At 51.0% G+C, this 24,163-nt stretch overlaps 1 protein-coding gene across 1 annotated transcript in view; it reads left to right on the forward strand.

The window, feature by feature from the left end:
• Positions 1-24,163, forward strand: part of SBNO2 (strawberry notch homolog 2) — a 59,049-nt gene that overhangs the window by 1,171 nt on the left and 33,715 nt on the right. Inside the window, 3 exon segments of the mRNA XM_086627824.1 lie at positions 9,886-10,109; positions 11,184-11,263; positions 17,667-17,790. Of these exon segments, the coding sequence (XP_086483950.1) occupies positions 9,984-10,109; positions 11,184-11,263; positions 17,667-17,790 (330 nt within the window). The 5' untranslated portion in view covers positions 9,886-9,983.

A 24,163-nucleotide genomic window follows, 5' to 3' on the forward strand; every position in this document is an offset into this window, starting at 1 on the left:
CATCCACACTGAAGAGCAGCAGGTGATGGGAATGTGTTTAACTGGAAAATTGTGTACTAGTACTTCTGCTTAGAGTCCCGGGGACGCTGTGCATCCCATAAAGCAGGAAACGCTTCGCAGGGTTCATTAGGTGGGACGCCAGCCGCAGGCTTTGGAAGCCTGAATTCCATTCTCATCTCTCCTGCTCGCTCTCTTGGTGATGGAGGTCTGTCTGCTTGACGTTCACCCTTTGCTTTCCCAGAATGAGACTTGTACCTGCAGTGGCTTGACTTAGTGTGTCTCATCCAAACTGGGGTGGGGCCAGTTTCAAGAACAGTTGGATTGTCCGAAGTTTCGCCTAAAACCATCTGAATCTCGGTGCGTGGCACTGGTGTGGTGCAAAGCTGGCATTGTCCTGGAGTGCCTCGAGTCACCACACGCTGTCTGCCAGCTCGCCCAGTGGTAGGTGCTGAAGTTACCAGAACTGTGATGGTCGTTAGAGGGTCTTTGTCTAATTAAACTGTGGCATTTTTTGTCTGGGGCCATTTGGTGTAGTAGCTGGGATGGCTGGCGAGAGATGGAAGAGGAAGGTACGTTTTCCCCACCTGCTTCCTTCGAGAGTGTTTTGCCTGTTCTTGGAGCTGCACTTGTGCTTTTGCTGGGTTTTTAGACGAGCTGAAAGTGAAATTTATTTTCTTTATAAAGGCAAATGGCACGGTAAACCCACAGAACTTGACAGGAGGTGGCGTGGCCTTGAATGATTAAATCTCAAGTTTGATTCTCTTAAGACAGCTCTGAAAGATTTTGCTGAGTCCCACATGTGGATTTTTCTTTTCTCATGCGTGAACTCACACCTTTTAACAAAACCCTAGAAGTTCTTAATGTTGTGCTAGATGCAGTTTCCTCCCATCCTTTCCCTTTTTCAGGATCTTGCATCCTCACCCTCGCACAGGAATGGCTTCTCGGAAGTCATTTGTCCCTCCCTTTAGCTGCCTGCTGACCGCCGGCACTTCGCCTTGTGCTGCGGTGCGTCCCCCCACCCATCGCCGCCGCCGTGGAACAAAACCAGCAGGACCATGCGTCGTGTTCCATCACGTGCCGGGCCCGGGGCCGGTTGCGTCTGCCAGAGCGGGCACTCACTGCCCGGCGTCGCGGGGCTTTTTAATACACGGACAGGGATTTTTAATTGGGGTGTGTGTGTTTGAAGCGGCAGGTGTGCAGTGTGTTTGGGGGTGTGTTTCCTGGCTGGGTGGACCTTGGTAATGGTTAATAGGTCCCTGACATGGAGGGGCTGTAACAAAAGTGCTGACACAGCTTTGAAGCTTTTTGGAGAGTGACGCTGTACTAAAGAGCTCACTGTGTCCCCACTGGATACCGCCCTGTCCGTTTTCAGTCGTGAGAGTCTGGATCTCTCAGGAAAGCCTCTGGCCTTAATTAGGAGCTTTATATTCTCCCCAAATGTTTTTTTCAGCTTAAAACTCTGCAGTCTGTTTTGGAGACATGACCAAGGTCTATAAACATGCAGCTGTAGAAGAGAGGAACATGTGTCTCTCTCACAGAGAAAGTGTACATTGAGCCTGTCTGAACGTTGACTGGTTTGGAATGGTGTTTGTGTGCTCGCAGGATCACCAGGGAAGCAGGCTGTGGTGTCCTGCAGGGCTTTTTCCGCTGTGAGCGGCTGCGTGACCTGCTCAGCTCCAGTGGAGAGTGCTTCTTCCAACACGTCTCTTCTAATTGAGTGTTGGAGCTGGGGGTAGAGCCAAATGTGGAGAATCAGGGACCCGCGTTGGCCGGCTCCGACCTTGCTCCGCCAAGTTCCGAGTGCTCTTCCCGTTCCCCGTAAGTAGTTCAGGAACGCCGGTGCTCCGGGGCTGACTTTGTTCATGCTCGTGCTGCAGCTGCGCGTCCAGGCGCGTGTCGCTGCTGCTGGAGCTTGGCTGCGCAGAGCGCCGTGGCCGCCCCGTTTGCGGGCAGCAGCACCCGCCGTGCCCTCGCTGCGGCTCGTTTTCCCCCAGGACCGTCGTGGTGACCAGCAGGAGAAGCGGAGCGGCTCCGGCACTGCCGGTGCCCCGCTGCTGAGGGCTGCTCAGGCTTTTGAGAGCTGTGTTGTGCTTCGCTGTCTGCCTGGGCTCGAGCTCTGCCACATGGCACGTGCGCGTTCGCACTTCGGAGATGCCAGCGCGTGGTTGTGCGAGGGTGCTGCCGTATGGATCTACAGAAACACGTGCCGAGTGTTTCTGGGCAGAAGAGTGTGTGGTGCATGGGGAGGCCTTTTTGCTCTGTCCAGAAATATCCATACTTGTTGTCCCAAGTTTGCTCCTCTGCCTGCACCACCATGTGTCTCGGTGTATCTTCCCTTTGCTTACGGACTCTCTGTTTCCAGCAGTTATTTTGTCAAGGAGCTTATTTCCCACGGCCGTTCCGTATCCACCTGCGGAACCCAGGCAAGGAGCAGGGTTTTGCCCGTTTCCTGCTCAGGAGCCTGGCAGCGCCGCGCCGGCACGCTCGAGGTCGGTGCAGAACAAACGCTCCGAGCGTGCCCGTTCCTGCTGGAAGCATTCAGGGGATCGGAGCGGCTGAAAGCGCTCGGCTTCAGCTGCCCTGAAGTGATTCCCTTGTCATCACGGGTAATACGTGTCTTTTAGGTTAGTGTTATCCCGTGGGTTTGTACCTGGGCTGGGTTGTATTCCTCATCCGAGGTTGGAATTTTCACCCCTCTTTCCTGCAACTCTTTCTAATATCGCTTTGAAGCTGCCTGCATCCGACTCGCGCTTTTTTCGTGTTTTCTCACGTGCACGGTTGGAGATGTGCTCTTCCTCTCCGTGTTTTCCTTGAGATAAGTGCATGGAACAGGTATAACTCTCTCTTCTAAGATAGCTTCTTCTCAGGAGCTAACTTTGGATTCTTTGACATTCAAATATGGATTGAGCAGACTTTTGCTTAGGAATAGTAGAGAGCTGGAGTGAGCCACCCGCAGCGTTTTCTGTTTCTGCCTTAACTTCTGCTTTCTTTGTAAATTAACTTCAAATTCCTTCCCAAGAGTGTTTCAGGTACTTAAACGAGCAGTACTGTGTTTAATTTTGCTCTGCAAAGATCTTGGTTTGCCTCATGAAAAAGAGCCAAGTTGCAAATAGCGGGGAGAATGGAAAAATGGTATTTCCGTTCGTATTTTGTCTTGCTTCCAGAGGAAAGATCTGATACTTCTGTTCTTGTTGAACTTTGGTGCTCAGATACTGCCTTTTGTCTGCCAGTCCCTGTTCCAAGTGCGGTGGAGCCTCGTGTCAGCTCCGTGGGGGACCAGGGCTGTATCCGAAGGGTAGATCCTGGCTTCTCTCCTTGGTTTTCCTGTTCCTGGGAGTGAGTCACTGCCGGTGGCAGCACTGGGGGCTCCGATTTGAACTCTTCCCTTCTCAGCCCTCAAGGCAAAACGTTTGGTCTAAACTGTCCAAAAATATGGCAAGAAGAAACACTAAAGAGGAACTTGAAGCTGGCCTGGCGCTTGAGACGTCGAAATGGCTTTTAAGAGTTCTGTGGTGAGAAGTTCCCGTTTCTTTGGGCAGGGACACAGTAATTGTGTCCTGCAGAACTCCGGCTGGCGCGCTCCTGTGAGCGCCCGTGTCGGCGGCTCACCAGCGCGGTGGCGGAAGGAGTGGATGGAGCGGGGTGGGGGCACGAGGCTTGGGGCTCCCTCTCTGCTCCGGGGGTGTGGGTGGGTGGGAGGGGGGTTCATCTGCGAGCAGGAGAGGGAACCGCCAAATTTCCGAGGTCTCTGTGCCCTTCCCGAGTGCAGGTAACTCGCCACCAGCAGTTTTAGCTCTGGCTGTTCCCTGCATACCTGTGGTTTCCCACCTGTCTTCCTTTAATGGAGACAATTTAGAACACACTGGCAAAGACTGGGACACAATGGGGGAAGTGCTTGGGTTTGCTGAGTGTACAATGGGCTCTTCTCACCTCTCTTGATTGCAGATACCCTGAACTGAGCCCTCACCCACAGATCCCTCAGCCCGGATTGTTGCAGAGCAGTTCCTTGTTTTTCCAATTGGAAATTGTCTGCTACAGAGCTGGTCCAGTAAGTTTCTGAAAAGCTTAAGCTGTTAAAAGCTGGAATTTGTGCTCCATAACCTCTAGCCATGATAAGTTCTGCAGGAATTCCAGACTGAAGCTGCTCCTTTCCGCCTGGGCTGGGTAGCAAACCTTTAAGCAAACAGTTCCCAATATTGAAACTGTTCCTGTAGCTTAATCAGAAGAACTCGTGAGATCATCAGATTGCTCACGGGGCTTTATCACCCTGTGCAGGGAACCAGTTTCGTTATTAAACAGGCTGCTCAGCCCTGGAGGGGCGAGCTCAGTGGCTTTTTGCACTTGCGTAACCCTTGCGAGTGCCATCGCTCTGAGCCGGGGAGATGTCACTGGAGTGCTTCACTTAATTCGGTATGACAAATAACCCGTCTGTAAAATCAGTCTAATTACTTTGCAATTATATTTTGAAGCTTAATCCACTTGGGAAGCTTTTTGAAACTCCTTGTTGGTGTTTGGTACCTCCCGGTGCTAACGACCGTTTCCTGCGCTCGCGAGGATGTGACGTGTGCCGCGCACCGGGGTTCGTTTCGGTGTGATGTCCTGATACGACGCCTGTCACTGAGTTCAAGGTCGCTGTTTGCCACGATTCTGCATTCTCTATTTTCTAGTGCTACAAAAAACTTGAGTCAATTCTCGATTCTTCAATGTAGTAGCAGCACTCTGCTTGTTTAGTGTGGTTTTTGGTTTTTTTTCCTAAGTAATTTTAAAAGTGAACCATCGGTGAACCATCGGCAGACGCCCCAGGGCTGCTTATCAAAGGCTGACAGGGCAGGGAGGATTTTGTAAAAAGTTTTTTTCATCTGTGACTTGTGAAAGAGAGTTTGAACTCTGTGGTTTGAATCTTGGATGGTACTAGAGGTTACTCTGAAACTTTGGAAAAAGTAAGTATTAATGTGTGCAAGTAGAACCTTTCTGGACTGTTAAGGTCAAAGTTGGTAGCAGTATTAAATTTTTGTTCACTGCTGACCCTGGAGTGTCAAATACTCCAAAGTCAAATTAGTTGCTGATAGTGCCCTACTCTTTTTTTTTTTTTTTTAAATAAATCCTGGTGGGCCACTTGTGAGCTTCTGTAGTAGAAATGGTGTGAAACCGGAGAGCTCTGATTTACCTTAACGGTGGGAACGGTTACTTTGTGGAGTGTATTTGGTAAGAGAAGAAGTGGAAAAACGCTGAAGAAAAGGTTTGCTGTAGCAGCTCGCTTGCAAACCGTGGCCTCTGTGTTTATCAGCTTTTGTTACAGCGACAGGATGGGATGTGGAAACCAGAGTGCTTTGGCTTGCGAGGAGCTCGCTGGTTTTCATGGTTTTCAGGGAGGAGGCTGCGAGGGTCAGACCAGTATGTTCCACAGGCTGTTCCCACTCCTGTTCTCAGGACAGGTGCTGCCCGACCACCCACGGGCTCACACAGGTCTCTGGAAGAGGCTTTACTGATTTTTTTCTTGGAATCTGAGTGCCGAAGCCGGACAGCAGCGCTCTCGTGTCGGAGCGTGAGCTCACAGTGGGAGCTGCTGCACGCTCCGTGTGAGTCGTCCGGGCCCCGATGTGCCCGTGCTCCTCCCGAGCGGGGAATGGGGCGACGTTGCCGTGCTGTGGTGGGGGGGGGGTCCGGTGACGTCCGGCGCGCTCCGCGGCCGCGCTGCAGGTGCTGTTCTGGTCGGACCACAAGTGCCTTCAGCATCCTCTGGCTCCGAGCAACGCGTGGGAAGGCTGCAGGGTGCGGAGCGAATTCCTGCTGCCTCTGCTTCCCGCTGTTACCAACGCGTGGGTGTCACCAGCTAGAGACCGCCTGGAACGCAAGGCGGTCCGGTGTTCCAGTGTCCTTATTTCCATGTTTGTATCAGACTTTTTCAGTGGTTGGTTCCGTGTGAGCAAACGCGGAGAGGACGTGATGGGGTTTGTCGGCGCGAGAAGGAGCTCACGGTTCGTAGGGGCCTCGCGGTGGTTTTTAGCCATCGTGCCTTACGGAGATGTTTCTTCAGCACCGCACCGGTTTGTTTGGGGTTAACCAGAAAATACGGAGGGATTCGTCCTCCCAGTGTGGCCTGGAGGACAAGTGGGCTCACCATTAGCTGTGTTACTGATGCTCTCGGTGTCTCCGAACAAAAGATCTCTGGTTTTGGGTCTCCCACCTGTCCGACTGGACTGCGCTTCTCTTTGGTCTCTGCCGAGGAATTATGCCGCGCAGACTCAACGCGTTGTCTCGTACCTCTGACCATTGCTCAAGTGTAGGAGTTGACAGTTCCTTGAGCAGTTTTCCTTCGTTTTGCTAATGGAATATGATCTATTCTGCAAGAGTTTTCCTAAGGAACCAGTGCTGTTTTAGAGAAAGGCACTGCTCTGCAGAGGATGGATTCTGATTCTCCGGCTGGAGAAATCTGGTGGTGCCAAAACACGAGATGATGTAGAGCAGGCAGGGAGAAATTCTGGTATTGATTTTACCCTTTACAAGTTACTTGGGATGCGTAAGTAAAGCTGTATATTTGCTACAGCTGTTACAGGAATAAATGCTTCTGATTTCCTATTGAAAGCTGTTACAAATAGCAAAAAAAAAAAAAAAAAGGCAGCAAAACCCCTCAAGTCCCTGGTTAAAAGAACAGACAGAGTATTTTAAAGGCACCAGAGGATATCGATGTCTACAGCAGTCTGTGATGTTGACCCTTAGATCAGCAAACCTCACCGCCTGCGTCCAGGAACAGCTGAGCAGTATTTAAAGGTAATATTTTTATAAAAAGAAAAAAAAAAAAGGGAGAGGGGAAGTCTGCCTTCCTTACGGCCTTGTGCTGTCAACGTCTCTCTGGAGTTGGAAGGCTGGAGGATCTTGGAGCAGGGGGAAACCTAATTGTAGGTTTGCTGCTCCGCTCCCCACTGCTTCGTTTGGGGTTGGGATAAATTAAGCTCAGGCTTAATTTATAATCTAGGACAAGAAGGAACGCTGGGAATTTTCTGACGGGGACAAGGGAAGAGGCAGGGCTGGCTTTAGAGCAAACCCTTCACTTTCACCTGTTTTGTGCACTGGAGATAAGCGGAGTCACGATAAACCTTTGTCTTGTCTCTTGTTACTTTCTTCCTTAGATGTAGCTTAAAATTTCGTAGGATCTCTTGTGGCCGCCAGCGGCATCAGAGAACAATTGGAAGGAAGAGAAGCAGCAGCCCTGGAGCCCGGAGAGGGAACGGCCCCTGGGGCGGCGGTGCCGCCGCCGTGCTGAAGCGTGGGTGGCTCCGTGTCTCGCTGCCCAAGTCTCTTCTGCGTCTCGTCGCAGTGGGCCTGGCTCAAAGTCTGCAGTCGTGCCCCTGTTCGAGCGCTTGCAAGGAATCGTGTGGCTTGGGAGGAGGAAATCGGTGAATATTCCGATGTTTTCACAGTCTTTTGTGCGCAGAGCCCCTTGATAGGTGGGACGTGAGCGTTGGGCTGCCTGAGGAAGTTCATCTGCAGCCCGTTGTCTCCAGGAGATGTGACATAAAGCAGGTTTTGCTGGAATAATGGGGAGATGTGACATAAAGCAGGTTTTGCTGGAATAGTGGGGCTCGGCATCAGCACTCCGTTCGTGTGAGAGTGGGGCTGGAGCAGCACTGGTGCCGCAGCCGTGCGGGAGAGCCGAGTGCCGTCCGGGACGGCTGCGGCCGAACTGCTTCTCCTGAAGCTCCGAGATGATGCATGGTCGACAGGCTGCGTTTGGGAACCCCGGTGCTAATGTTTGGCTAAGAAATCAGGGGGCCCAAGGCCAGGGTGACAGTGTTAATTAGGATGCTGGGGTGCTCGCTAAGGAGTTTTAGCTGGTTTTTGCTCCCGGGCTTACGGGCTATAAAACCTGAGTGTGGATTTTATGGCGTAATAAAAAGAAACACTTCTGCTTGTGAAAGAATGAGACTGCAGTAAACCTCTGGTGAAATGCAGCCAGTGAAAAGGATCTAGGCGATCTTGGGCCTTTGTAAATACAGATTATTTCTTCTGTTATCAATTAATTAAGAGGATCTGAGGTTTTTTTGTAGCTTAATGATCTTTTCAGATAGCCTGGTGTTACTTCTGCTGGTGTATAACCTTTATTCTCTGGAGGTGACGTTTTGGGTTGCTTTCCTAGGGAGAATGCTCACGTCTTGGTCACTTAGTGTGTTTTTTTTTAAGACAATTTGTCAGGCTGTGGGAAGAGGCAAAGGTTGGATTAGCAAACTCTGCAGTCTGTTTAAACCCACTGCTGGCCACTCTGCTCCTGAGGAAGTCGCCTTGGGCTCCGCAGCCCCACCCCGATGAGCCACAGCTTCCATCCAGCACGGGCTGCGCGCCCCGGCGTGACTGCCTCTTGAGCCGGAGTAAAAGGGGGAACACCAAAGTGCTTGGCCTCTGGCAAACGATCCCATTCAGCCTGGAAGCCTGTGCCTTGTGAAGGCATTCCAGTGCCTGCGGTTTGCAGAGGAGCGGGGAGAGCGGGACCCTCGGCTCTGCTCCTCGCCCCGAAGGTCTCCTGTGCCCAGTGACCCTTCGCCAGGCAGCGGTGCCGGCTCTCCGCCCCGGGCTCGGCAGGGATGCTGGCAGTGCCCTGCGGGCGCTGCAGCCCGCACACGCGAGCCCTCCTCGGAGCGCTCCTGGCACGGCTGCTGCCACCAGGGAAAGAAAGACAGAGTCACTTTAATTTCACTTTCCGTTACAAACACAGAAATAACTTTGTCCGCTGAAAAGCTGCTGGTTTTTGAAGGGACTCTGACTCAGAAAGGACTTTTTGAAGATACCACTTGTAGCACACAGTATCTCCTAAGTGGTCAAAGCTGGCACATTTCAAATTGCAGCTCCGGTTTGTCCTACTTAGTTTTTCTGCCTGGCCGCCCCGGGGAGCGTGCGCCGGCCGGTTCCGTTTATTGCCTGTCGTGCCGCGGGCTGCTGCGGGCAGCCAGGGCCGTGGGAGGCAGAAGAGGGGCAGAGCGAGATGCAGCGAAAGCAAAGACATCACGGATGCTTTTTCTTGCTCTTCTGGTTCTGTAGGTTGCTCTTACCATCTCGTCTTTTAATCCATTAAATCCAGTTGGAAACTGGTGTCCTGTGGGCATATGGAAAATTTAGCAAGGAAAAAAAAAAAAACAAATATCAGAAGTGACTTTGGGGGTTTTGACTGAGAAGTTGCACTGAAGGCAACGTCTTGTTGCAGGTTAATCCCTGCCAGAACAATAGCCTTGCTTTAGCAAGCGTGGCCTGAAATCCCGCCTGCTGTCAACAGGGAAAACGCAGGACAGCTGGTGAGTTCTTACATTTGTCAGGTGAAGAGTATTGATGCTAAAAGTGCACTGTCTGGTTTGACCTGTGTGCGTAGCAGTGGTGAGAAGTGTCACCGAACATCCGCGGTGACGTCAGGGAGACACTGGAATCCAGCGAGGCGGGAGCTCTGCCCCGCGGGGCGATGCGCTCTCGGTGCTCCACGGAGCAATGTTCCACCTGCGTCACGTCTTCTCGTGAAAACAAGGGATTTTGGGGGTCAGACTGGCATGGGGAATCTTTTGTGTGCTAGACAAGAACATTCCTCAAGCTAAAAACCAGCGGCGTGTCTACTGGGAAAGTCGCGGCTGCTGGTGATGGTCTGCCAGACTGCCGCAGCGCGTTTGCAGCGAGGCAGGAGGTGTGTTTAATGTGTGTTTGCAGGTCTGGGTGAATTCCAGGTGTGGTGATACTTGAGAACTCTGTTTCCCAGTAAAAACCTCTCTTTTATGAAGAGGCAACAGGCATTTCACAGGCTGACGTCTGTTTACCCATCTCTTAACTACGTTTGGTCTTAGAAGTGGTTGGTGGGTTTTTTTTCCTCCCCTTTCATAAAATTTAAACGTGCGTTTCTTTTCCCCCTAGAACATGGTGCAGGCTGAAGGGCACAGATAAAGGACCTTCCACCACTCCACAGCCTGTTCCTCCTGCCCCGAGGGCTTCATGCGGCAGGACGAAGGCTGATGCCCTCAGCACATCCTGCCATGGACGGGGGGAAGAGCTGCCCGCAGCACGAGCACCAGCAGTCAGGCAACACGCTCTACAGCATCCCCCACCTCCGCTCCCAGCTCGCCGTGCCGGCCATGGAGGTGAGGACCCCAGCAGCTCCCTGGGGAGGGGTAGGGAGAGGCTGGTTGGAGGGTGTCACCAGAAAAGGTCTGAGCAGAGCACTCCAGCCTGTCACATCCTGGGAGTCCCTGTGCCTGTTTGCAGGAGCTATTTACCAGACTTTGTAGGCACCTGTCCAGGAGCACGGAGTATTGATTGGGAATGCCGGAGGGCTGGGGTGATAGCTGTCTGCAGCCTTTGAAGTGGGAGGAGAAAAACAAGGCTGTGATTAAAACGGTGCCTCTCCACAAGCCAGTAGGTGCCAGGCTCCTGGGAAAGGACTAAAGAGTTTATGCAGAATTGCAAACTTCTGCCCTGGCTCATCTCTGAGACCTGCTAAATCTGTTCCTGGGTCCAGCTGTGCCTGTTTGGAGTGGCAGAGATTACCAGGGTTGTGTTTGTCCTGGTACGGCCGCTGAAACAAGACCGGGTCCCTGATGCGTTTGTTCCCAACGGGGCAAAAAGCAAACCTCTGCCCCAAAACAGCTCACATGTCCCTGCAGCTCTCTTGTTCTGTTTGTAACGTTGAGTTTTGTCACGTCTAGGAATACAGAGGTTAAGTTTCACCAAGTGCTTGTTGCTTCAGGCGTGAGATGTCATTGCTTTGGACGCAAAAAGGACAGATGAAAGACTGATCTAATAAGATATCATGTTCTTTCCATGATTGTATTGGTACTCACCGAGCTGAAAGCTTCCCGTTAGTGCTAGAGACTGTCTGGGGAGGTGGAAAGACAAGGAGAAAAGAAGGATTTTGAGTGTTTACCTGAGTGAGCCAACTTCAGGTTAATGGGTTGGTGCTTCCATTCCGCAGAGACCAAGGTTAAAGGTCTGGGAAGAGGAATGGCCCTGTTGTCCTTTAGGGGACAGTAACAGGAAAGCAGGTCCAGAAGCTCCAACTGGAGGGTAGCACTGGATTTCTCCTACTGGGAGGGATGAAAAGCTGCCTCTGCTTGTGGAGGGCACTGAGGGAGAGCAGTCACGAGCCTTGTGGCCACGGCTCTGCCGGTGACGGTGCCAGAGCTCCGCTGCTGTAACGGGTCTGTGTCTCCTTTCAGGATTCCATGCTGGCCGCCAACCTGTGGAGTAGCTGCTACCCTGCCTCCTCCCCAACCTCATCGTTCTCAAGTGAAAACCAGTGAGTGCTGTTCTCTTTTGTATAATTCCCCCCTGCGCTTGCACGCCTCGTGATTCAACTGTTTCTTTGCTGCTTGCCTTGTTTACTTTATTTCATTAACTGATGGGGAAATAATTGCATCACACGCTGATCTTGTGGCATTTCATAAACTGCTACATCTTGGAAAAAGCAGCAAACAGCTTTTTTTTTTCTTGCTAAAAAAAGATAAAATCTTTGATTTCTGGTAAACCTGGAGGCTGCTCTAAGGGAGGAACAGCCTTATTTTAGCCTGGATTTGTTCCACTAATGGAGTTCTTAACCCCCCATCGGCCCAGTCTGGCTGAGCAAACACGGCATGCCATCTCCAGCTTTGTGCAGAGGGTGCAGGCGAGGAAGAAGGTGTTGCTGGTACCGGGTGGCAGACTTAGGAGTCAAGTGAAGTTAAAATGCTTTGCTGTGCCGGTGCCTGGAACCTGACTAGATGCTCCCATCTTAAGTCTGCGCTGAAAACACGTGTGCAGCCCCTAACGGCACAACCCAGAGCTCATCACGAGTCGTGGCTTTTTCCTCTGGTTGTAAGTGATGTTCTTCACCAACAACCTCATCCCACGAGGTGTGAGGGGATGAGTACGGGCTCCTGTGAGGAATCGTGGCTGAATTCTGAGTAAAGCCGCCAGTACGCAGCGCGGTTTGGCGCTGTGAAGCGCCGTCGTGGTGGGTTTCAGTAACCTTTGTGCAGTGACGGCGGCCCTGTCTGATGGAAAAGGCATCAGCCATGTGCTTTCTAGATTCAGTGCAAAAACATTTCCAGATTACATACCCAAACCAGCGTTTTTGAGGGATCTTTTTGTAACAATAAACTTTGTTCATCCTTCTCCTCCTTTACGATGAACATCCATCCTGGATCAGAAGGCAGGACATGACAGGAGATGTTTGGGACAACATGAAGTGGCCTTGTGCTGCCACTGAGTGACTCGTGTTGGAGCCCTGTTGGGACTGGGAGGTGCTGAGTGTTGGGAGGAAGGTTTGGAGGCTGATCGACGGCTGCTTTAGTCTCTTTGTGAACACAGGGAGCGGCACAGATGCACGGGACGTGTTTTTATTTAGGTCAGAGGTGGGAGGAAGGAAAAATAAAAGAAACAGAACTTGATATCGTGAGCTAACAACTGTGTTCCAGGTGCTTGAAGATTTAGTTTAATCTCCTTCCAAAAGGGATTTTAGGATCTTCCTGGCAAGGCAGACATCCATCCTCTGGAGTGTCCAAGTTCCAGCCTGGCTGCCAGCAGCGAGAATCGGCTCCTCTGACCAGAGGGATGAGACGTGTTTTGTCTCTGTATTAGTTCTGGTTGCTTCTCGTGTCCCTGGTCCCCCTCAGGCTGCAGAGCGAGGTAGCCAGCAATGGTGGGGTGGGTGGAAAGGGGCAGTTCCTGGCGAAGGATTACCAGGAAGCTGTCCCACAGGTGCTGAAGGAAGCTCTGCCTGGCTAGTTACTCCCCAAAGTGAGAACTTCAGAGGAGTTACCAGAGAAGCTCAGCATCTTTGCTCTCAGCTCGCCGGGCGCTGATTGGAAGAGGGTGCACTGTTTGATCGTGATTCCTGTAAATTACACTTTGTGAATCCTCAAGAGAGCTGTAGCAGAATTTCTGTTTTGCTGTATTGAACCACAAGATTAGATTGTGTTTGTCTATTGTGTTGGGTTTTTTTCTTTGACCGTTTGTTCTGGATTTGCCCCTCGCTTTCTTCCTGTTCAGTGCTGCTCCGCTGCTGCCGTCAGCTCTGCTGGAAGCGTTATAGCCTCGATCCTGCAAAGACATGCCTGCATTTAGCACAAATGTAAACTTGTTGACTTTGCTATAGTTCTGAAAATGAGGCTCATTGTAGCAATTATTTGCTAGAGAATGATTTAGCCAAGGCTGCACCTTCAGCTTCCTGGTTTTTATATGCTGGTAATTGTAAAAACTACCTTTCAGGTGAAATATTCCATATCTGTGTTTCACAAAAAAACAAAGAAGTCTGTCCTTTTGTATTTGAAAACTGCAGCTGAATCTTTTTTAGCTGGATTTAGGGTTAGGGTGTTACAGGTAGGAATCCTGAAAGGGATGGAAGCATTGAAAAATGGGATTGCAAAGGGATTGTAATTGTTGCCTGTGTTGTAAAACAGGGAAATGCAGGTGGCATTAGAGTTAGTAGAGGTTTCTCTTTGGAATCCCTGCAGAAGAAATCTCATTTGCAAGCGGCTGTGTTTGGACATGGCTTATTCTCATAGCAACAGCTTTGTCATGAAGCAGGTTTTTCCTGTTTCTTTTCAGTACTTGCCTTTCATGCTAGAGAATTTCTTTAAAAGATCCCAATGCTTGCCTTTCTGTCTCAGATTTTTCTTAACCTGAAAAATGCAAACAGTGTATTGAGCCTTGCTGAAAGAACAAATGAGGTGCAGGTCCCCTGCAGGGAAGAGCTGCAGCTCAGTTAATTTCTGAGGCAATTACCCCTGAAGAGCTGGGCTTCCTTTGCAGCTGTAGGCTCAATACATTCCTTGCTTCAGGGAAATCTGGGCCAGTCCAGTTGTGCTGTTGGAAGTTGTGTCACACATCTGCAAAATAGTATTTCTCGAAACCTGGAGCAAAGGTTTCTTCCTCGGTTTCCAAAACGCACAACCCCCTCTTTTCCTGCTGTTTCATGCCCTTTTCTACTTGGTCACCTGCATGTGGAGTATTGCTGGCTAAAATAGTAAAGTAGCTTTGAGAAACGTGGATTGGTCTAATGATGAGGAAGAAGAGTGCCAGACTGATGTCGAGGCAGCCTGTGACCTCGCCAGCTCGTCTCTGATCTTCCGCTGGCCTGAAATGTGGAGTTTTCATCTCTGAACGGAGGGCTCTAGTTTTGGAGCGTAAAGCCTGGCCAAAACACACGCAGGAGGTCTCTGAGACTGCAGTGTGGCCCCAAAAGGGCTTCCAGTGCATCAGATGCGCTGATGAGCAGCTGGTATGGAGCACTCGAGGCAGACACAGTACCACGGTGGTCTAAACAAGCGTTCTAGCAAGCTTAAGCTGTCAAAGCGTGGAGACCCATCTCCGGGGAGGGATGTGCATTGCATTGCTCGCCTCTGAGATGTGGATTCCAGTAGGATCCTGTCCACAGTGTGTTCCTCTAGGTTCTGCTGTCTAAAGTCTCAAGCTTCAGGAAAACTGAAGGAAATTATCAAATTATTTAAAAAAAAAAATAAACCAACACAAATCAAAAAACCCAACAGAAAAACCCCACCCAACAACCTTCTCTATTCTATGTGAGATAGCCCTACCCTGAGACCCGCTGGCTGGACTGACACCAAATGATTTGGGTGAGTCAGATGTCAGCTCAGGTTTGCCTCGTACCAAGCTGTTCCCCTGCTGCTATGGTTAGAGTGGGTGGTGGCAAAACAAGCAGTCTGGTCCTTTGAAGCAATTATCTGAACTTGGTATAATCCACGGGTGCTCCCCACCCAGCTGACGATGTCCCAGGACTCAGGGATGAAGGAATTTCTCTGGGCCATTTGCTTTACTCCTTAGAGAAGGGTAGGAAACCTCTCTGCAGTAAGACTGTTGGTGCTTCTTGGGTTCTGAACATTGCGCACCTTCGTGTTTCCTGCAGGGAAATGTCCCTCTGGTCAGACTTCTAAATGTTCTTTTTCTTACAGCTGAATTTTTGGGCTTGGCTTTATTGGCTTTGTTTTGCTTGTGGGGCAGGGAGCAGACACTTGCTGTTCTTCACCGGTACCTGTTGAAGGACACGGGGTCAGCACGGGAACCTCTTCACGCTGTGAAATGCTGATTTCTTCCAGCTGAGCTCTGCAGCCAGATCCTGTCTTTCTCTTTTGTGAACCAGAGTTCAAACAGAAGTGGGAGCCCTGCATTCCCTCCCTTTTGTCGGTGTGGTTTCAGTGGGGTGACTGCCTTTCCGCAGAGCAAAGTGCTGTTGGTGCTGGCGGAGTGTTCCTCTTCCGGGGGGCTGCGTGGAGCCAGCGCAGCCTCTTCTGTCCGCGGAGCACGGTGCTCCTCCGGGCTGACCCGCGCCTTGGCGCGCAGTAATGTCCCTACGGACGTACCGACTACGTGTGTCTAGTCATTTGGGTTCAAAAGGTCTGGTTTTGTTCATCAAGAAGATCGGCATTTGATTTTCTGCGGCCGAAAGAAGTCAAATAAGATGACTCCAGACTGCCTAGCATTAACTCGTTAAACGCTGGTCTCGGTGCTGAAGGTGAGTTTCACTGGCTGAATGATAAGCACGTGTGTTTAATTGCTACGAGGTCAGTAGTTGGTGCAGGGCCTCGGTTGCTTCAGGAGCCCAACCTCAGCGGTTAAAGTGATCAGTGAATCTTGCCATCAGGCTGTTTTCACATCCTTGCTTTGGCAGTGCAGCGAGGTCCACATTCTTGATTCGTCCAGTTAACGCTGGGTTTGTTTTTTCAGTTTAATTCAAGCTAGCTTGTCGGTGGCTTTATGCCAGCTCTTCAAATGAGGGTGAATATCTGTTAAGTTCTTATTGAAAGAAAGGTGAGGCACAGCACCAAAGGTACTGAAAGGACTTTGGCAAACGCTGTGTACTTGGTGACTTCCCCAAGAAGATCTCAAAGCAGTGCTCTGAGGTGGTAGTGGCTCGTTTCAGACTGCAAGAAGCATCTCGCATGGACAGGCTTGATGAAGGGAAGCAAAATAAGCAGAGCTGCTCATTCCGCAGCAGCTCGGGCCAGGGAGGTTGGGGCTGTCTTGGTCTCCTTCCCATTACCTTAGCTGACTCTTGTCCAGACCCACGAGGTGATGGTGAAATAGGAGACGGTATTCGCTTTTCTGGTAAAAATAGTTTTCCCCTTCCCTGGGTAGTTCGTTCACGCTGGCCAAGGAGAGACGGTGAGCCCGCAGCGCGTTCAGCTTGAAAGCAGTTTAAGCAACCATTTCCCTGTACATAAATACATTAATTTACAGAATTTATGCACAGATTTTAATTTGCCTGGAGAGATTAGGAGGAGCGGAGAGTCGGTGCCGGAGCATCAGAGTCACGTACCGGGGCGCTACATCCGCCTCTGCCTCCGCACCGCTTCGGGCACCGGTTCCGAGTGTCTCTGCAGTAGGTAGAAGAGGAGGAAGCTGTTCCTTTCCCGGAGTGTTCTCTTCAATGATGAAAAAAGAGCAGGAAAACCGTGTTTATCAGGGTGAGATAACTGTGTTTGCACATTAATGCATATGTAAATGGTAAGCATGATGTGTTAATGAGCTGCTAGCCTCGCAGGGCATTTTAATTGCTTAATAACACTCTGGCAGTGCAGTCATTCCCCAGCTCTGCTCCTGGCTAGTGTTTCTTTTTGAATCCTGCCTCTCCCTCCTGCCCAGTGCCTCCTTAAAGTTTCCCGCTGCGGGTTCCGTAACCCGGCGGTACGGAGCAGGCACGACTTGCCCAAGAGGAAACCCGTGAGATGGGGCGAAACGCTGCGGCGGCTCCGGCGTGCGAACGCGCAGCCCTTTCGGGAAGGATTACCAAGCACATTCCTTGCTCCGGCGGGAGAGGGAAAAGGCTCGTGCAGTAGCCAAACCAGAAGACGGCCGTGTAATATGGGCCAGAGGCTACTCCTGGGAAGGAGGAAGGGAATTGTCGGGTCTTTTGCAATCCTCACCTCCCCCTGCTCGGAGGAAGCCGTGCTGGGAAGGGGAGGCAGGAGGAAGCACTGGTGTGTGCCCTGCCCAGGAGGGAGCAGTGGGAAGACCTTTGCTTTTTCCACTTGTTAGTTCAGCAGAGATCTTGCTCTGTGACTGGGGACAATCTGTTCCATCTGTAATTCATCTCTGTCAGGGCTGATAGTTCTGTCTGGGGCTGCGTGTCCCGACCCTTCCGGTTTTATCCGTCTTTGAGACCCGTGGCTGGCAAACCCCCTGCCAGGGTGTGCAAAGGGAGGTGTTTCCTTTCCCTGGCTGTGCCAGTTCATGGGGCTGTTTGCTTTATGACCTGAACCAGCGTTGGGGTGTGACATTTCCGTGCAAGGACGCGTGTCCTTACGTAGTGTGATTGTCAGGTTCCATCACACCCGTCAAACGCTTGGTGCTGGGACAGTTCAGAGGCTTAATTTTGGTTTGTTGTCAGGACCCAAATGTTTTTTAGCCCTGCAGACTGTTTTTTGTCTATTAAATCCTTCCCGATTTACACAAATTGCTGAGAATCGAATTCTCGATACAGCTTTCCAGACTCCTGCACTCCTGAGTCTGGGCAGTTGGATGTAGCTGGTGAGTGTATTATTTTGCCTAGATAGCTCTCCTGGACAAACACAACTTTTTTTAATATCAGTGTCCTGTATGTGCCATCCCATAGTTGCAGCTTCACCGCTGATGATGGATTCTGAAGCAACCTGAGGAAAACTCAGGACTGACAGGAAATAACTGCTTTTCCCATTTCCTTACAGGCAATATTTTAATTCCTCTCACGATTTTTATATGAATTCCATCAGCAGACCACATTTCTTGGATACAAACTATGCATCTGTGGACCCCACTGACTTCACACCAAAAAATGGTGATTTTCCTCAGGTAAGTACATAGCTACTGGTGGCTTCGGGAGAGAACGGTACTTTATGGTGATGGGTTTTATTTTTCCGTATTGTGGGGAAAGGAAGAAATGGGCAATATCTTAAATTTGTCCAGCACCTGGTAGGAGTTGTGTGCAATTGGGATAGTGTCTGAATTGCTGTTGTCAGGCAATCTGTTGGCTTGGGAGGAGCTTGTGTGTGGTAAAATTCCTTCTGTCTTTTAAAGCGGTGTTTAACATCAACACTAAAGCGCCTGGGAGAATCCCGTTCGCAGGAGGGTGTCGGTAAGTGCAAATTTGGACACGTGGGTGTCAGTCAGTTCAATCATTCACCTCCCGAAACTCTTCACACACACGTTTGTTGCATGTACTTCTCGCTGGTTACAAGCCCTGGATTCCTGAACAGTGAATATTTAGGGATTACATCAGCTCAGTGCCGAGCGACGTGAGATCGGAGCCAGTTCGTGTTTTGAAGCGTTGGAGGCAGGAGCAGTCACCCTGGTTCCTTCGGCATCTCTTGGGACCAAGAGCATCCTGGCGTCGGGGCTCGCTCTGTGCCCGGACACAGGGCAGTGCTTCAGCAGCCCTGTGAAGCTGCTGTGTGCTTCAGAATGCATTTTATTTGCAGTAACTGCTGAACGTCGAGACGCTGCTCTAAACAGAAACTTTTTCCTTTCTAATCTGTCTGTTCTTCCTGCACGATTCATGAATTGATGCATCAGCAAACGGATGCATTTCCCTCTTCTTGAGGAGAAGGTGTTAATTCCCCCCTAATTGTTCTTTTATTTTCTTGGCATGGCTAAAGAGAGGCTTTGAACCTCCTTGGGGCTCTGATTTCTGCAGGTTTGGATTTACACAGGCTGGGGATTTGTGCCGTTTGGTGAGCCACCGGTGTGGTAGCCCAAGTCCAACTCCCTGAGCGAAGCTGCTGGACGTGCCTTGTGCTGGTGACTCGCCTGACACGGTGGGTCTGGTCAGTCACCGGTAGCTGTTGACCAGAGTCTTCCAGCTGGATAAAACCAGACAAGTAAATGAATTGTAGCAGCATTGATCTTTGCCTCTTGCGGAATTAATTGCGGGAGGAATGAGACAGAAATGTGATCTCATCAACTTGTGGAAGCCATTTAACAGGCTGCGATGGGAAGAGGAGAGGGGTCTTCCCCATAGGTCTCAGCTTGCAGGTCTGGTGTAGTTTGGCTGATGGGTTTAACGGGAAAAAGGCTTAATTATTTCTTTAACTTATGTATTTTCTAGTATCTAAGTGGTCGATCAGCTTCCTTCCCCAGCTGCATCGCGGAAATCGATCTCGGCCAGCTTGGAAGTGCAGGTTTTTGGAGATTCTTTGTCAAAAGGAGATGCTTCTTTGTGTCGGCTAGGTGATAAAAGAGCAGGAGGACTCTGAGACAAGCCAGGCATAAATGACCTCAGATGATTTCGAGAACAAGAAATAATTCTTGTGCCACTTTCATCCTTTTGGAGAGGAAGCCACGGATTGGAGCGAGGTTGTTGTCAGCAGTTACGCTTTTGCTTGGACTCTTTCTTTCCAAGCCAACTGTTGTGAGACTGCACCTGTTATAACGTGCTCGCAAGCGTTCTGCTTCACGTATAGAAACTATAAGTTGTCCTTCTCTGAATCTAACACAGCCAAGCCAGTTCTTTCACTCAGGTATCGTACCATGCAGTAGCAGGTAGTGCCATGTACGTTCCCACGAGGAGCAGAGCATTTTCAGCAATATTTTCCACTTTACTGATTTCTTGCTGTCCCAGGTGCCAAAGTGTTACGTACGAACAATCTGCCTGGAAAGCTGAAACATGCCGTTCAGAAGGTGTGGGAGCAGCTCGGGTGGTTACGTCTTTCCAGGTGACCCTACAGGAAAGTACCTATCTTTTCCGTGCTTGCCGAGCGCGGTGGCAGGAGGGACAAGTCCTGTTAAACTCTGTGCTGTTCCGGCCATGCCAAACAGAGGAGTGAAATCAGGGAGCATGAGGAGTTTGCTGCATGCTTTGGTGAGAGATTCTGGATTAAATGTGTGGCCACTGGGCAGACAAGGGAGGTTGGGTGCTTGTGCGAGAGCTTGTGCTGCCTTCACGCATGGATGCAGATGATCCTCTCGTCTTTGCTCGGACACCAAACTGGTCTGCGACAGCTGACCCGCACCGGAGAGCTCACCACCCCCGGGGGCTACAGCTGCTCGTGTGCCTCAGCAGCCTGCCAGTGCCTGACCTGTGTGCCGTCCTGGGGGCAGAGGGAGGAGGTGGAAGTGTGGTCTCTGATCGGGGGCGATGTGATCCCTGTGTGCGATCGGCCGGCGAGCGAGCGAACGCCGCCTCCCCAAAACGGACCTGCAGCCGTTCGGGGCTGCAGCGACTCCAGCCTGGCCTCCGGCTGCGCAGCCTGTCGGCAGTTTGTCTCCTTAAAGTGTTTTCCAGGAATACTGAAAATGGATTTAGAAGGTCTAAAGAGCAAATGGCTTATGATTCTGTTGAGGTATTGGTGTAGTAAACGCTTTTTGTTGGTGGTGACGATGGGAGGATTCCCTGGGGTCTGGGGGACTCGGGCGTTCGGAGAGCAGGAAGGCTGATGCGATTTCTGCCGGCGCTGGCATTTACTTCCCTCTGTCCTCTCTCCGTGTTTTGTTCCAGAGGGCCTCAGCTGGACCTTCGGAGCGTAAAGGCTTTGCTGGCCTGAGGATGCCATGAGTGGGAGTTGCCACATTTCTTAATTGCTCTGAGAATTTCTTTCTAGTTGAATCACTCGCTGCTGCCGCTCGCATCTGGTGAAGAGCGATTTCTGCGCGTGTCGCGGCAGCCTCGCGGAGCACCGGCTGCGTGTTGGGAAAGGTGCTTCGTTTGCATGGTCACAGCAGCCTCACGTGGACTTGAACTTGTTTCCTCCACAATATTTTTGGGTTTTGGCTTGTTCTTGGGTGATTCATCCTTGCCGGTCTCTTGGCATTCTTTATATAAACAAGTGGCTTAAACTGAGGTTTAGAAAATAGTTATGTGAGGCCGTATCGGGGTCTGAGAGCGTTCCGTGATCTTGGGAACTGTTGTCGTAAGTCAAAGTCTCACCCTGACCCTGTGGTGTTGTCTCCTTATGTCAAAAGTCTGCGGAACGCACACACGTCCTTCGAAATCAAAGTCCTGAAGAGAAGCAGTTTTGGTTTCCATGGCTTCCCTCACTTTCTGCTGGTTATTCCTCCAGCCTCAGGTGCTGCTGGGTCGGAATCCAGCGCTTGTGTGCGGTGATTCTGCTGCAGAAGCGTTTTTATCATATCGATGCTGTCTCGTGTCACTGATGGCCAACTGCCACAACAAAACACTGAATCCAGGAGGTTTTCACTTACGCTTTGGAGTCTGCTGTCCCTCGGCAGGTGTGTGTTTTGAGCTGGAGTCTGTCCCCAGCGCCTTACAAAAGCCGAGCAGCCTGTCCCAGGAAAGTGTACCTGTCGCATAAATGCTCGCTGCTCTTGGCCACCGCGGATTTTTCTCCAAACTGCACTGTTCTGTCCCGTCTAGAATTACTTAAAGGACAGGACTCTGCCCATTTCCTCCTTCCTTTCGTTATCTAAAATGATCCTGCCTGTTTCTGACAGTCGATCTGTGTTTCCCTTTACTTGCCTTTCTCGGTGGGGCTGTCCAGCAGGGCCCTTTTCTGAGCGCACCGCAGCCGCCTCCTCTTCCCACTCCGTTGGCCCGATGTTTCGCTGAAGAACAAACCCGATCTTTTAGCGGCGCGGGTGAGCAGCTCCTGCTGAGCGAGGAAGGTGTGGACACCACGGGCGCGCAAAGAGGCTCTGCAGAAACTCCTTCCTTTTCTTCCTCAGTGAAGCAGCTCCACGTGTTTCTGCAGCTCCACGTGTCTCTCTATTTAGATGCTTTGGCAGGAAACTCGGGTCCCCTTTTTAAAATCCGAGTTGTGCTTGGCCTGGAGGAAGGAGGTCAGTCCAAATCGATTTAGCTTGTGGGGGCAGGGAGGAGTTGGCTGCTTTTGGGAAGAGTAATTTGCAGTAATGCTGTAAAGATGCAGTCACAGCCTTGTTTGATCTGCTTGTGGTGTAGAAGGGCTCTTGACCACACGTGTTAATCATAAACCAGCCCTCTTTGCACCACCAGACCCTTACAAGCTCTTATTAATCTTTCTTGTTAAAGGGGGGGAGAGAAATTAACCTACTCTTTAAAAAAGTATTAATTTTTAAAAGTGCTTCAGTGCACAGAGCAGTGGTGATTTAAGAGAAATCAATGTAACAGTTATTAAATTATAGGAAAGACTTGGTTCTGACTGAAATAAAGAGTTTCCTGGAATAAGAAACGTCCTGGAACTTCCTATCACTGTCCTGGAGTTACATCTACAGGGAACACAGATATTGAAATCAATTCGAAGACAATTAACTGGCTCTGGTGCCTTTGAAGCGTTTTACGAACAGGTTGCTTTACATGCTCGGGTCTTTATTTTTGCACTCCAGGGTTGGGGTTTTGGCTGACTTAATTACACTTTAGAAACACCTTCGGTGAGATGCCTAACACTTAACTTCTGACCTCGGTTTAGAAAAACAAAGGCTGTGATTCTAACGGCTCGTCTGACCTAACTTACAGTAAGTACAGTGAAATCGTGTCGGTGGGGACGATGCGCGCTGCGTGCCAGGACGGCCACGAGCGCGGTATTCGTGTGTCTGCCCCTGCCCCGCGCTCGGCGTGGGCTCCTGCCTCGGCGTGACTCACCATGTCTGGGGTGCCTGGGCGATGATACATCGGGTAACGCGCTTGGGGTGGTCCACCAGGTAACACGGCACCCACCTGGGTTCCCAGCTTGGAGCTGAGTGAGTGTTGGTTTAGTTTTAGGTGGTCCTGCAAGGAGCCAAGAGTTGGACTCGATGATCCTTATGGGTCCCTTTCCTCCCTGAGACATTCTGGGATTGCCATCAGTGTGCGAGGAGGCAGCGGGACCAGCCTGGGCTGTTGGTGTGTGCGAAGGGTTTGGCTTTCGCGGTCGAGCTCCGTGGAGGGGAGCTGTGCTGGAGCCGGGCACACTGGCAGCTGCTCGGTGTCCGTGCGCGGGGTTCACAGCAAAGGGCAGGTGGGTGCAGGTGTGTGCAGCCCTTTCCTGAGCTGCAGGGCTCCGGCATCTGCACAGGATTCACCGACCAAGTGCCCGGTTTGCTCTGACCCTCTGATTTAGCCACCCTGAGCTGGCTGCCGAGGAGGAGGGACACATGTGGGATGCACATGACCGTTCTACAGCAACGTCTCCTTTTGGTTGGGTGAACTGTGCTTTAGGAGTAAATCTTTCCCTTCCGTGTATAAGAAGAGCTCTTGGGACTACCTCAGGTAGAGATAGCTGTGGTTAAGTGAGTGTAATTCTGCTGTCGAGGCATAATTTGTTGTCACTTGGGCTTGGCTGTGTATTGCAGGACCCAGCCAGGATGCCCATTGCCCTAGGGAAGGGGGTGCGAGGGGCTGGAGGGCGCTGCTGTTCTCCCTGTTCCAGAGTTGTCTGTATTGCTGCCTTCAGTGATGTCCACCTCTGGGCAGGAGAGAAGGCACAGGCGGTGATGGAGAGCTCTGAAATTCTTGGCAGGCACTGTTCTCTGCCTCCTCCCTTCATAAAGCTAACAAAAGCGGGAAAAGCGCTGATCTGAAACACAGAGTGCTCTTAAAAATGCTGGTAACACAATTTAATAGCGGACCACTGGGAAATGTTTTAAAATAGATGCTTTAATTCAAAGCAGCGTTGGTCTGAGTCAGCCTGATCGAGTGAGTTTCCCTGTCTCCAGTTCTGCTGGCGGTCACTGCGTGTCCTGATCCGTAATGCACTCAAACACCAGTGCTCCCACCACAGCACTTGCCCTGAGATGTTGCCTCTGACACGAGCATCTTCTTCATTTTTCGTTCCCCGGCCTCGTGTGTGTGTTATTCCCCGAGTCGCAGCATCTCGCTGCCTGCGGCCGCGCGCCGGCTTCCTCCGGCTTTCAGGATCACCTGCAAGAGTTCACTCTCTCACTGACTTTCCTTTATGCTTCAGGAGTTTTCCTGGTTTCTCCTTATTTTAAGGCTCTCTGCACTCCCACCAGCATGGGAGACTCGCTCTTCGTTTGCTCGGTGCCCGGTGGTGTCCTGATCCTCTCCCCATTCCTGAACAAGCAGCAGTTGCCTTCCAAGCCTCCAGTCCTCACGGGATCCGTGTGCTGGCAGGGCCTGCGGATCCCAGCCTCCCCCGACACACACTGAATTTCAGCTCTGGTTATGAAATACCTACCAGCTGCCTCCTTATCCTCGTTCTTAGTGTCTGTTTTAAAAATAAACCATTTGTGGTCGCAGCTTGTCAGAGCCTCTCGGCGCAGTCCCTCACCGCGCGCCGGGCTTCCTCTGGCACGC

The sequence above is a fragment of the Tauraco erythrolophus genome, chromosome 28 (assembly GCF_009769465.1).
Source record: "Tauraco erythrolophus isolate bTauEry1 chromosome 28, bTauEry1.pri, whole genome shotgun sequence".
Lineage (NCBI taxonomy): Eukaryota > Metazoa > Chordata > Aves > Musophagiformes > Musophagidae > Tauraco > Tauraco erythrolophus.